Below are 12,367 nucleotides of genomic sequence, written 5' to 3'. Positions count from 1 at the left end.
GAGTCTTCACCCAACCATGGTTTGGAGGGATAGAATAACTCAGGCTACCAGTTTGCTAAAAAGTAAATTCCCTGTATAAATTTTCAGATGGGGGAAATAATCTCAAGAAAGATAATTACCACATTCAAATTCTTGTGACCCACCCTTTAATCTTTTGCCCTAGGTACTGATAAATATGTGTATCTGAGGGTCTTCCCCACTACAGTGTACCTCCATGAGAGGTGTCGCCTGTTCACTGTATCTCCAATGCCTGGAACAATACCTAGAGCTTATTAGGTGCCTAGTAAATATTTGTCGAATAAATGTCTAAATTTGCCTCCGAATTAACTTGTGAGTTTGCTTAAAATGATATCTGATATCCCTTAAGCAAACTAATCAAATGGAACTAATTTCATTACTAGACAATCTCATTACCACTTGATCCCACGTTTTCAAGTTTTTGAGAAAGCTGAGAAGTTGGGCTGTTTTCTATTACAAATAGGAAGCTTTCCCTAGAGACCACATTTTTCTGAATCTGTAAGCATGAAGATTCCACTCTGAGCATTTCTGTCTGCTACGCTAATAGAAGGCCCTAGATCTTCAAGGATGGGGCTGGGGGGCACCAAAACAAGAACTGGGTAACATCTGTCTAACATACCCGGGGAGGTGGAAGATTTTGCCAAAATGCATACTGTGCTCCACTGTGGAACAGGTTTTACCCAGACCTGGATGTGAAATCCCCTGAAACTTGGGTATCCAATCAGGTTCTCTCATTTCAATCAAGAACAGCTCACTCAGTCTTCTAAGAGACCTGTGGCACATCAGGACCCAGGCTGAGCGAGTCCCTTAGAAGTAGGCACGAGGAGGGGAAAACAGAAAAAAAGGCCCGTGAGCATTCCAGGTTTTTCAGTGCTCCAAGTTTGAAAAGGAGAGGCCTAACCCTCAGGGACCTCTCAGAGAGGGTCTAGCCAGCTCTGGAAGCAATCCCAGCTCTATAAAGGGGGCCACCCCAGAAGGTGGGGCTCCTCCAATCATCCACGACCCCTGGCTGTGAGATGAAGGTGGTAGATCACGTGCTCAGGCCCAAGCACCAGGTGTCCCATCCTCATACAGAGCCTCAGGGGAAAGAAGCAAGCTCAGCAGAACTCGCTCCCACCACCAACAGGCAGTGAGCTCTGAGGAGCACTCCGCTTCATCAACTGCCCTCAAGAAGGAAGACACAGCGGAAGGCTATTTCTGTAGAGTGCTTTATATACCAAAGCTCAAACAAGAGATTGGAGACCTAGGAAACTGAATCACAGAAGAGAGATTCCAGCCCTCCCCTCACATCCTCGCCTCCAGGCAAGCCTCACTGAACACACATTGGACCTTCTAAATGCCAGATTTGCCACTGGGGTCCCTTCCTGGTCTACAGAACCCAGCTCATTCTGGGCCTCAGAGGTTGGGAGTACCTTTATCAGAAGAGAATGAAGGAAACCTCCATCACCAGTCCCCCACCTCTGGCCAGCTCAGTCTGTGGCCTCCATCTTGGTGCCCCGGGGCACCAGGAAGATGGCCCCATCAGCAGCCTGGTGCAGCGCATACTCTTCAGGGGAGTAGCTGTTGCCTGCTTCATCCCGCAGGTGCTGGAAAATGTCACGGTACAACTCGGTCAGCTGTTGGCGCATGACCTCCAGGGTCCGGTCGGCCTCGCCTCTGGCCTGGAGAAGCCGCTCCCGCTCGCTGCCCAGCCGCTCCAGTTCCCGCTCCAGCTGCACGATGGTCTCCAGCTTTCTCTTGCGACAGTTCTGGGCGGCCACCTTGTTCTTGCCCCGCCTTCGGATGTCCCGGACTAGTGCCAGCTGGCTCTCCGTCAGCGGGTACCGCGCCAACAGCTCGTTGAAGTCATCTACCGGCAAGTTGACGATCTTGTCCGTGGGGAAGGGGATCTTCATGGCCAGAGCCCGACGCTCGTCCCGACTCCCCGCCTCCCCCCGTGCCGTGGGCTTGGCCCGCACGGGGCCCGAGGAAGGCTCTAAGGCTAAGGGGTTCTCGGCAGGTGGCAAGGCATAGTTGGGGTGGGCCAAGGAGTTGGGCATTAGTGAGTAGGGGTACTCCACTGGGTACATCTCTACATACTCGCTGCGACGCCGGCCAGCCTCTGTCCCCTCCAGCTCAAGAGATTCGGCGTCGCTATAGTTGAGGGATAATCCTGAGTCGGATTCTGGGTCTTCCTGAGGCTTGGATGGCCCCGCTGACAACCCAATGTCCAGGAGGGCCAAGGGGTCTGGGAGGGGGTCACTGAGTAGGCCTGAGAGGGTCAGTGGCTTGGAGGCCGGTACAGTCATGTTGCCATAGGAGTATGGGGGGTCTGGGACATGAGATGTGGGTGCCGGGAGCTCATAAGGTGGTGGAGGGAGGGGGAAGCCAGCTTCCGGGTGGATTGAGCAGGGGCAGTAACTCGGAGGTGGCGGGGCCGCAGGGTATGGGACTGGGGCTGGGGGCTCAAACGATGGTTCATTTGGAGCATTTAGGCCCTGCAAGAAAAGATACCAAGAGGTTTGGAGACAGGCTGAGGAAGAGAAGAAAGCAGCTCTCTCTCAGAACCAAGCTGGACCCCTCTGAAAGACCCAGTGAGGTGATCACAAAGGAAACGAATGGTGCTAAGAATCATTGAAAGCTTCTGGCGAAGTTGTGATACAGCTAGTTCACGAGGAAAGCAGCGTAAACAGGAAGGGACGTCTCTGAGGTCAGACTGCAGAAAGGACTACCTAACCCTGCAACAATTGTGGAATCCCTTCTTCTTCAGGAGGAGTTCTTACTGGATTGAAATGGCTCATGTCCCTTTATTTCCTTCAGGAAGATAAGGAGTCCCTCCAGGATGACCCTTGGAACCCTTTTCCTGCTGCCGTTTTCTAGGGTCCAAGGGTCAAGTTCAGACCCTGGCCATGCCCTGGGTGCCCAGCAGAGGGAGCTGCTGTGTGGGAAGAGGGCTTAGGGCAGATCCTGAGGGGCCAGGCATGGTGGCAGGGGAGAGAAAGGGGTGGGCGCAGAGCCAGCTCTGGGGCTGAGAGTTACCTTGGGGAGCCAGCACAAGCTCTGCCCTCTCCTCTTCCGTCCCTCTGTCCCTGCCCAGGTGCAGAGAGGAGGAGAGAACATGCTGGAAACAGGGCCCCCAACCCACATCGGGGAGCCACCCTGCTCCAGCCCAGCTGGGGACAAAGGGATCATTGTTAGGCCAACAGACACCCCTTTGTCCAACTGGCAGGAGGAGAGGACCCCGGCATAGTCTGACCCCCCTTCCCAAGGCCCCTGAACTACAGCTCTTCTACCTGAGGGAAAGGGGCCCAGCTGCTGAGGGCAGGGGGAGGAAATGAGGGAAGAAGATGGGCAGGATTGGAGCAGGTCACAACACAAGAAGGTGAGGAAGGGAAGGCGGGGCAGGAGGTGGGGTAGCGAGACCTGAGTAGAGTGGCTGCCGAGAGAGCTTACACCCCCAATCAGATCCTTCCTTCCCCACCACGCCTATCTCCTGCTCATCCACACCCCCTCCCCCTCAGTGCTCCGGTCTTCCATCCAGAGGGCCCTCGACTCCAGATTCTGGCCCTTCCTTTTACAGTGCCTGGATCATTTCCCTCTCGAGACCCTGGGCTCTGCTTGCTCCAGGCCCCCCACCGTCTCAGTGCCAGCCAGAATCCCTGTTTCTCTGCTTTTCCCTCTCCCCACTGCCGCCCCCACAACCCTGCTCACCTGCAGCTCAGTGATGGACATGATCTCTTGCCAAGTCAGTTCCATCTCACCCAGCTCCGGAGTGGGCAGCTGTGTCACCCTGTTCCTGCTCTGCTGGGGAGGACACGGGGGCATCCTACTGGGCCAGGGCCTGGTCCAAGGTCCCGAAAGCCCGAATGATTCCAGCAATCTGTGTCAAAGGAGAAACAGGGGTTAGGACCGCTCCTGCCGTGGGTCAGCAGTTTTGTCCTCCTCCGTGGAGATGCTCCCTCCAGCTTGACCTGAGGGAAAGAGACACCTCATCCCCCACCATTCATGCTGGACTAATAACCAGCTCCTTGAGCCAGAAAGCCTTTTTCTGCCCTGTTATCTCTATCTCACCTGCTATGGCTGTAGGCAGTTCCTTTGGGAGCACAGTAGGTGTTTATCTTCTTCTTAGACAAGATGCCTTCTCATTCCCCTCTGTTTTACTCCTCAAAACTGTATCACTGGCCAGGACAAAAGTCACATCATCTAGGGTTTTTTATTTCTCCTGTTTCCTGCAGCCACATCAGGGATCACTCCTGCTCTCCTCCTCTGCCTTCAGTTTTAGGATCTCAGTCTTTTCTTTCCAAGATGAGAGTGAGTGCTTGGGGATCCCCAAGGAGTGTGTTGTGGGAAGAGCCAAGCAGACAGCCCCTCCCCTTCTCTGAGATATGGCCCAGGCCTGGTGGCTGATAGCAGCCCTGCCCTCTCCTCCTATCCCGGCCCTGGCTTCCCTGCCTGGGCCAGATAAGAGGTTTATCGGCAGCAGGCAGCAGAGGAGGAATGGTCCCTGGAGACACCGGACCTCTGCCCTGTGTCCCACAGGGTCATCTTGGCTATACCCCACCCCACACAACCAGGGGTCTTTTCTCTCCTTACGTCATGTAATAACCACAGCAGAGACGTATTCGGCATTTGTCAAGAACTGAGCTGGTGGTTTATAAGTATTCATTTATGAGATTGATTTTCACAAAGATCCTATAAGGTCCATTCAGAAGTTGAGAAGCTGATAAACAGCAGGGTCAGTTGCTAGCTCTACTAGCCTATCCCACCTTCCAGGCGCCCTCCCGCTCCTGCTCCTGCTCCCGTGTCTCCAGACGCCGAGACTCTATTGGTGGTTGACAACAGTCAACTCTTTTTGTGGAATCTCAATCTCTTTTCTCTTCTAGGGAATATTTCTTTAGAGGCTCGAATACTTCCCGCCAGCCCCTTTTCTTCGGATCTGGGCTCTAGCTGCAGCTCTGCCGCAGAGCACAGCGTGATGTCGGACAAGCCGTCGCATTTCTCTGAGCCTCTGTTTCCTCATTTGTAAAACCAGGGAGTGAGACACGTTGAACTAAGAGGTCCCTCTCTGCTTGGACAGCTCAACGTTCTCAGCAACCCCTCACCCCTGCCTTCATCGTCTCTCTGGCAGCCTCTCTCTTCATCCCACCTCCCTATTCCCTGACACCCATCTCACCCTCATCTGTTCTCCATGCCTTCAGCAAGAGAGTTCAAGTAGATGCGGCAGGGGCCTCCTGATCTCTTAGGGTCAGACACTGCACCCTACCTTTGCCATGTAAGTAAAGGCAGGCAGGCTGGGTGGGTGGGGGAGACGGATAGGACAGAACATAGGACTGGGTGACCTTAGATCACTACAAGGATGGCCCAGCACAGCTGTTTCATATAGAATCCACTCTTTGACTCACCACAAAATTAGTGAGAACGGCAAATTGTCCTTCTGAAGGAGGATCTCCCCTAGCCCCTGCCCCTACCCCCTTGTTCTACTGCCATCCCCAGAGCTGGGAGTTGGTATAGGCACAGGCCCTTGGCCAGTGGGCAGAGGGTGGGGTGTTTATGTCTGTCCAGGATGCCATTTCAACACCGGAACCCCACCTTCCCCCACCCAGGTTCTGGCGGAAATTGCCCAAAGGCAAAGTGAATGGAGAAGGGGTTTAGGGGGCAGGGACAATGACTCTTGCCTCATAGTCCTTCACACACACATACACACACACACACACACACACACACACCCCGTTTTGTCCCTCCTTATAGTTTCCCGGATCTGACTCTTAGGTGCAGTACAAAGATCCTGCCCTAGGAGGCAGGAGACCAGGTTCTCTGGCCTTCCAGTTGCATGACCTGGGGGCAAATCGCTTCCTATTCAGCCTCTCCCGTTAAATGGAGACAGACCTGAAGAACCTCCTTGCTGTAGATTGCATCCGGCTCAGACAATCACAAACTTTATGGTGGGCTGCATTCACCTGAGGTGCTTGTGAAAATACAGAATACTGAAAGCCACCCCGGACCTGTCGAGTTGAATTCATAGGTGCAGGTACCCAGCAATCAGCATTTTAACAAGTGGCCTGGTGTTTCTGATGCCAGAGGGCCACCCTACTTTGAAAACTACTAAACTGGTCCAACACTATGGATTTACTTGAAAGAACACAAAGCCAGAAAGGAGCCTGGCAAGTAATCTCTAGACCTCTAGCTTCACACCCTTGACCTAGGCAAAGCTGGGTTCTAGGCTGCCCCAGTCTCTGAGACTAGGTATCAGCCCCTCTTCATAAAGACCAGAAATTTAATCTTCCCCTCACCCTGGGACAGGGAAATGAGTATCCAGAAGGGCCACTGGGGAGGCAGGAGGTTAGGAAAGAGGTGGTTAAGGAGAACCTCAGGATCAGCTCCAACCAGCTCTCTGGTGCAATGGCAAGTTTGCACCAGGCCAAAAAGGAGTAGTCTGTTTTTGCCCAGACATTCAGGGATGGGTGGTGGTCTACACAACAAACATATGCCCCTCTGGGTCTTAAGAGCCTGCCTTCCTGAAGACGGGCCAGGGGGCTGGCAGCCAGTGGGGTAGCTCAGGGAGGAGGGTATAGTCAGAACTGGATCAAATAGAACATCACAGAGGGTACAGAAGCTGGAGAGATACTGGGAAAGTGGAGCATCCCTCCCTGTGTACTTTTCTTTCACAACAAACAGTTCCCACTTTCCAGTTTAGCCCACACTTTGAGGTCACACTCCCCAACACTGCATCCAGGTGGGATGAACACCACCTCCAGGAACTATAACCCATCCTCTTTACTCCCATCCTGATGGGCTTACCCGGAAAGATCTTATCAGAATCCCTGAGTACACGCAGAGTGACCTGGATATGTTTAGGGTATAGAATAAGGAGCATTTGGGGAGGGATGCTGGGGAGATGAAGGTATTTGGCCTCATCTGCTGCCCCAGGGCTCTAACACCTTGACAAGGGGGAGAGACAGAGAGAGGGCTGCCTCTGGGACCCTGTTTTGAGGCTTATTAGACCACCCCTCATCTCCAGGTGTCAGTAGAGGCAGTGAAAGAATGGGGAGGGATCAGTAAAACTTGGGGTGTGGCGTGGCAGGTGAGCAGCCTATTTAGAAAGATTAGGAAGGATCCCCAAAGAGGGAGAGGCACGTAGAAGTGAGAGAAAGAAAGAGAACAGAGGGAAAAGGGGGTGAGGCAGAAGTGGGAAGAGGGAGTGAGTGGGGTGGGGGGAGAGATTCGATCACAGTAACATTCAGTCTCCTGGGGCCAAACATGACTCAAATAGGTGTATGGGAACAAGGGAGAGAGGGACAAGTTTCTACGATCCTGTCACTTGGTCACTAGACCCCAACTCCAGTCCTTCAGGGGCCAATGACTAGAGAATCTCAGCCCCAGCAGATGTGACCCCCGACCTCTTCTCTTCCACTGCTTCCCAGCCGTCTACCTCCCAAGCTGCCAAGATTCCCAGTCAGAAGGAACTAAGCTGGGGTGGGATGCCTTCCTCTTCCTTCCAGTTCCAGCTGATACCTACTGCTCCAGGCCCAGAGAAGAGAACGGGCAAAGAGAAGCAAGAACTCAGTACACCCTACCCCCAGCAGTCCATCCTGCCGCAACAACACGTCTTGGCGATCTAGGCATCCACTGCCTCAGATTCCTCAGCTTCCCCCAAACCTCCCCAGATGGCTGGATGCGGCAGTGTGATAGAATGGAGTAGAGGAGAGGTTGGTACCATACACTTGAGAGTCTACTGGCTGCCCCAGCACAGCCAACCTGCCAAAGGGTTACTCAGGGTCACTCTGCAGCCCCTCAGGCATGCTTCAGGGGACCACAGTCTGGTCTCCATCCACAGCCTTTCACCCCAAGAATCGCAGCGTGCTCATGAAGCCATCTAGGTCTTCTCCTAGAGAAATTCCCGAAGATGTCAAATTCCTAAACCAGGGGTAGCCTGGAAAGGTCTGAGATCTCCTAGGAATATGCGGCAAGTTGTTTTTTTTCTCCCTCTGCCTCCTCCACCTCCCCAGCTTGCCCCTGGATCCCCCTGGGATGCTCCCCCCACCCTGGCCCTCAGGCACCTGTGGCGGGGTCCAAGCAGGGTGAGGAGAGAGATGAGGCTCCTGATGCTGTCTCTGGGGAGGCTGGGCCTGGGCTGACACCTCCTGGGTGAGGATCCCTGCTACCTCTGAGAACCGAGGAAGGCCGTGCCCCGCCCCTGGGCCATCGCTGAGCGCCCAGTGTAGAGGCTTGGGCGGAGTGCGGGGAGCTCCGGGGCCGGCGCACCAGCCTCCTCTCTGCAGCCCTCGGCTTGAGTTCTCAGTCCTTCCTCCAACCCTCCCCTTTCCCCGTGGCCCTCCTCTCCTCCTGCCCCTTCTGGCCAAGAGAGGAAACTTGAGCCCGGTGTGGTTTCTGCCCACACCCCGCCCCTACCATGCTCCCGGCCAGCGGGGGCACGCATGGCTCCAAGTCTCTCCCAGCCCTCCTTCTGAGCCCAGGAGTCCAGCCAGTTCTGTGTTTCTCCCATGCATATGGTGAATTCCGACCTGATGATCCGTAGTAGCGTGACCTCTAAACTTTATACAAGTTGTAACCTCCTTCCCTTCGCCCCCTTGACTCCCTTAGGGACAGGGAAACTGAGTCCTGGCAGGTGGAGGGCAGCTGAAGAAAAGGACAAGAAGTCTAGCATCCCAGCTGTTAGACAGGTGGGCATTCAGGGCACTGCTTTTATTTCAGGAAAGCCTAGGTTCTGGGAAAGGGGTAGGGGAGATTTTGGGGAGGAGGGGCCGGCTGCTTTGATGTGTCCTTTCACCTGCAGCCTTCTCCCCTCCCCCTGCAGCCTCAGATGTCCTAGGACAAAAGCCTCTTTCTTGGCCAGGTCTGTTGTCAGTGTGTGAGGGGAGATGGGGGGGGGGGGTGCCCAGCAGGGACATTATTCACGTCCCTTCAAGGGGACCCTAGATGCCCTCTGTCCTTTCTTCCAGGCAAGGCACCCCAGCCACATGGCAGCCACATACCCTGGACAAACCAGGACACGTGTATAGGATATCAGGTCCATCCCCCAGCACCCACGGCTGCTCTGAGGCAGGCCAGTAAGTACCCCCAGAAGTCACTCATTCATCCATTTGCCTCCAATTCACAACCCAAGTTCCAGGCCAAACAGATCTCTCTCCAGAGACTAGGGAAAAGTCTTGCTTCCTCCTAACTTTTAGTGACTTTAAGCTCTAAGGAAAGTCCTTTCTATGTCTAGCTTCACTCCTTATAGCTGCAGCTTACACTTTTTTTCTAATTTTTCTTCTTATGATGTTCAAGTTAAATTGGAAACAATTACAGACTGGGGAGGGAGGCAGGTGCCCCCCTAAGGCAGAGCTGACATTCAGCCAGCGTTCTTTGATACGGTTGTGTTCACTATTAAAATGATGAAAATATTCTCTCCCAGGTGGTAAAGAATAGCTTATGGAGTCTTCCAAGTGTTCCCTACCATTACACCACTAGGTCAGCCACCCTGCTTCTCTCTCAGGACCCCCCACAACCCAATAACACAACCAAGCAACTCAAGAGGCAACGTGATACCCACCTCTTTGCAGCCTCCTTGCAGCCTGGGTGTGTGGGTTTGATAAACGCCCATGCCATACCCTTGGTTCAATGTTTTGAATTCCATCCCCATCCCAGGAAATCATAATTCTCTGTGCATGATCTGTGTAGGGCGGGAGGTGACCCATGGCTTCACTGCATGTTACATGCAGGTTCAGAATTTTTTGAAGACCGGGGTATGAATCTGGGTCACATTCATGAGCATTCAGATAGCTTGCTCACTTGTATACTTATTTGGATCCCTGGGAAGGGGTGAAGGGTGGTGATAGTCACACTTGTCGCTGATTCAATAATGAGATCAGGTTACAGCTAGTCAACGAACATTTATTGAATGAAAGCTACCGGTTCAGGACACTGTGTGTGGCATTGCAAATACAACTATGGATAACATGAGTTACCCAATGAATGAATGGATGTTTATTGTCTACTCATTATTCATTCATTCATTCATTCATTCATTTTACAAACATTTATTGTGTGTCTACAATGTCTCCCACTCCAGGAACACAAAGATGAATAAGACATAGTCTGTGTCCTCGTTAACAGTCTAGGCAGGGAATTACAGTAATCAAGGTCTATATAAAGTTCTATGGAGCTGAACGACTGCTGGTGAAATTCAGAGATGGCTTCACAGAGGAGGTGACAATTGAGCTGGGCTGTGGAGAATGACTCTGGGTTCACCAGGAAAAGAAGGGGAGAAGAGTGTCCCAAGCAAAGGTGTGAAGGCACAGAGGCAGCAAACACAGAGGAGTACTCTAGGTTTCCTAGGGTGGAGTGTAGGGTAGGAAGTAGTAAAAGATAAGCCTGGGAAGTTTGATTGGGGCTAAACATAAAGTCTTGAAAGTCAAACTAGAGCGGTTGTAGTTCATCCCATGTGTGAGTCATAGGCGTGTTTGAAGCAGTTTACTTGTTTGCGGGGACAGACATGATCATGCAGGTTGAGGTAAGTCAACAGACAGCTTTCATTTGGGCGACTGGCCAGGGTATCTCTCCCACCTCACCCCACTCCCCTCCCATAGGAAGAGGCTGTTACTTTGGTTCCCAGGCTGTGTCCTGCCTCCAGAACACTTTACAGCCCTCGGGGGTGGAGATTGTTTCTTTAGCCCCCTCCTCCCAGATTCCTGGTGTCCAGAATCATCCTCCTTCTATCTTAAATCTCCTTTGCTTGATGTAAGACTAGCAGAGGATTAGGAGCCTGAATGGGTTGAATAGTGCCTGTGGCTGGGCAAGCCAGGATACCTAAGATTTTCCTATCCCCAAGATTCTCCTGCTTCAGCAAAAGTGGCAGAGACAGAATATGGAGAAGAACATGGCCACATATCTTTACTGTTATACCCTTCTCCATCCATGCTGCTCACACGCCCCCGAAAGGCTGACTTGTTGTCACCCCCCCCCGTCAATCCACCCACCCTCACCCCAGTGTGTGCACACCACCACCAGCATCGGGCAAGCCACAAGCAATGTTGCCAAACACCCCACTGGGTTATGCAACCAGCTTCCCGAGTAGGGCGGGGTGGGTAGAGGTGGAACCAGGGGAGGGCCCCAGGTCCCGGAGGGAGCTGGCTGCCTTGCCTTCTTGCCTGCTGGGCTGACCGCAGTGGCCCCGGGGGGCGGGGGCAGGGCTGGCCCTTTTATCAGTGCCCTGCAGGGTTGCACCCGCCACCCCCTAGCTTCCTCTCTCAACAGACGGAAAGGGGAGGCAGCCACAGGGTGCAAGGGAGGGCTGGGCGTTATCCTAGGCTGCAGAGCCTGGCGGTTACCCCGGATGGCTGGGGGAGGTGTTGGAGGGGGTCTGGGACCAGGGAATAGTGAGGCCCCTCTTACTAAAGTAAGGCAAGGGAGATATAAACTGAGGCCCAGATGGTGGAGCCAGATCTCCTAAGCCATCCACTGGTTTTTCCTCGTGTTCTAGTTTGGGGGAGGCTAGGATAAAAAAGTCTTTGAAGAGGTTCCTTTCCACAGATAAGAATTCTTGGAGGATTGACTCAAGAGTTGAGGACACTGAGCCCCACTCTCAGGCCAAAAGAGCTTGTGGCTTTCAAGGGTCCAGAGAGTCAGGCAGGACTGAGGTTCCCAGACCTTGGCATTGGTGAGTGATGCCCTGCTAGCAGAGTCCAACACTGAACCCAAAACAGATGAAGGCTGATAGATGAGTCCGGAATAGTCCAAAAGAAATAACCCCTGGAGCTTAATTCCAAATCTAGAGAGAGGAGTAGGTTGCATAGTGTAGAGTAGACTGAGGGAGGATGAGATCTTGAATCTTAAGACCTGGACTTGAGTCCCTGCATTCACTGGTTACATGGCTTTGGTCAACTCAACCTTTCTGAGCTTTGTTTGGTCACAGGGTAGGGGTGGGAGATGGAGATAATGATGATAACATCTATCCAGTGGAGTTTTGGGGAAGATAAAAGGAGATCAATAAGAAAGTGAGTCTGTTATTATTAGGAGATAGAAGCTTAGAAACCTGGAGGCCAGAGGTCTCAGGGGCTCAGGAATTGAGAATAGTCTGCCTGGAAGCCAGACTCTGGTGGAGAGATACCTGGGATAGAACTGAAGCCAGTAACCAGCCTGGTTCTGGGAGAGAACCAGGACTAGGATGCAGCCGTGTTTGGGGTTGGTGGGTGGTAGACTTCCAGGAACTAGCCCTGGGGCCGTGGCTCTCCCACCCCAGCACTATTGGGCGGGGCCAGTTTTAGCCACACAATGGGCATAGTGCCAGCCTTACGGGCTTCAGTCACCTTCCAGGAACCCCAGAACCCCCACCCCACCCCATCCTGTTGCAATTCTCTGCAATGGGCGG

At 53.1% G+C, this 12,367-nt stretch overlaps 1 protein-coding gene across 2 annotated transcripts; it reads right to left on the bottom strand.

Annotated features, from left to right (window-relative positions):
- Nucleotides 1-1,212: 1,212 nt before the first annotated feature.
- NFE2 (nuclear factor, erythroid 2) lies at nucleotides 1,213-8,350 on the bottom strand. Of its 2 annotated transcripts, none has more exons than XM_057703186.1 (3): nucleotides 8,055-8,350; nucleotides 3,709-3,877; nucleotides 1,213-2,495 (listed from the first exon to the last, which is right to left on the bottom strand). In XM_057703186.1, exons 2-3 carry the CDS (start codon nucleotides 3,820-3,822, stop codon nucleotides 1,488-1,490), a joined length of 1,122 nt encoding a protein of 373 aa, XP_057559169.1. In that variant the 5' UTR covers nucleotides 3,823-3,877; nucleotides 8,055-8,350; the 3' UTR covers nucleotides 1,213-1,487. The 2 variants fall into 2 exon arrangements, with proteins under 2 accessions (XP_057559169.1, XP_057559170.1); XM_057703187.1 differs by lacking the exon at nucleotides 8,055-8,350 and adding an exon at nucleotides 4,069-4,297.
- Nucleotides 8,351-12,367: the final 4,017 nt, after the last annotated feature.

This window comes from Hippopotamus amphibius, chromosome 12 (genome assembly GCF_030028045.1).
Source record: "Hippopotamus amphibius kiboko isolate mHipAmp2 chromosome 12, mHipAmp2.hap2, whole genome shotgun sequence".
NCBI lineage: Eukaryota > Metazoa > Chordata > Mammalia > Artiodactyla > Hippopotamidae > Hippopotamus > Hippopotamus amphibius.
The sequence above is the reverse complement of the archived record's forward strand: the minus strand, read 5'-3'. Positions and strand labels throughout refer to the sequence as shown.

What these genes read in the sequence shown, in the direction of transcription:
- NFE2 (XM_057703186.1), bottom strand. Translation starts at nt 3,822, where the DNA reads ATGCCCCCGTGTCCTCCCCAGCAGAGCAGGAACAGGGTGACACAGCTG. An exon ending in TGTCCATCACTGAGCTGCAG is followed by an intron (nt 2,496 to 3,708) that starts GTGAGCAGGGTT and finishes CTTTTCTTGCAG; the next exon opens with GGCCTAAATGCTCCAAATGA.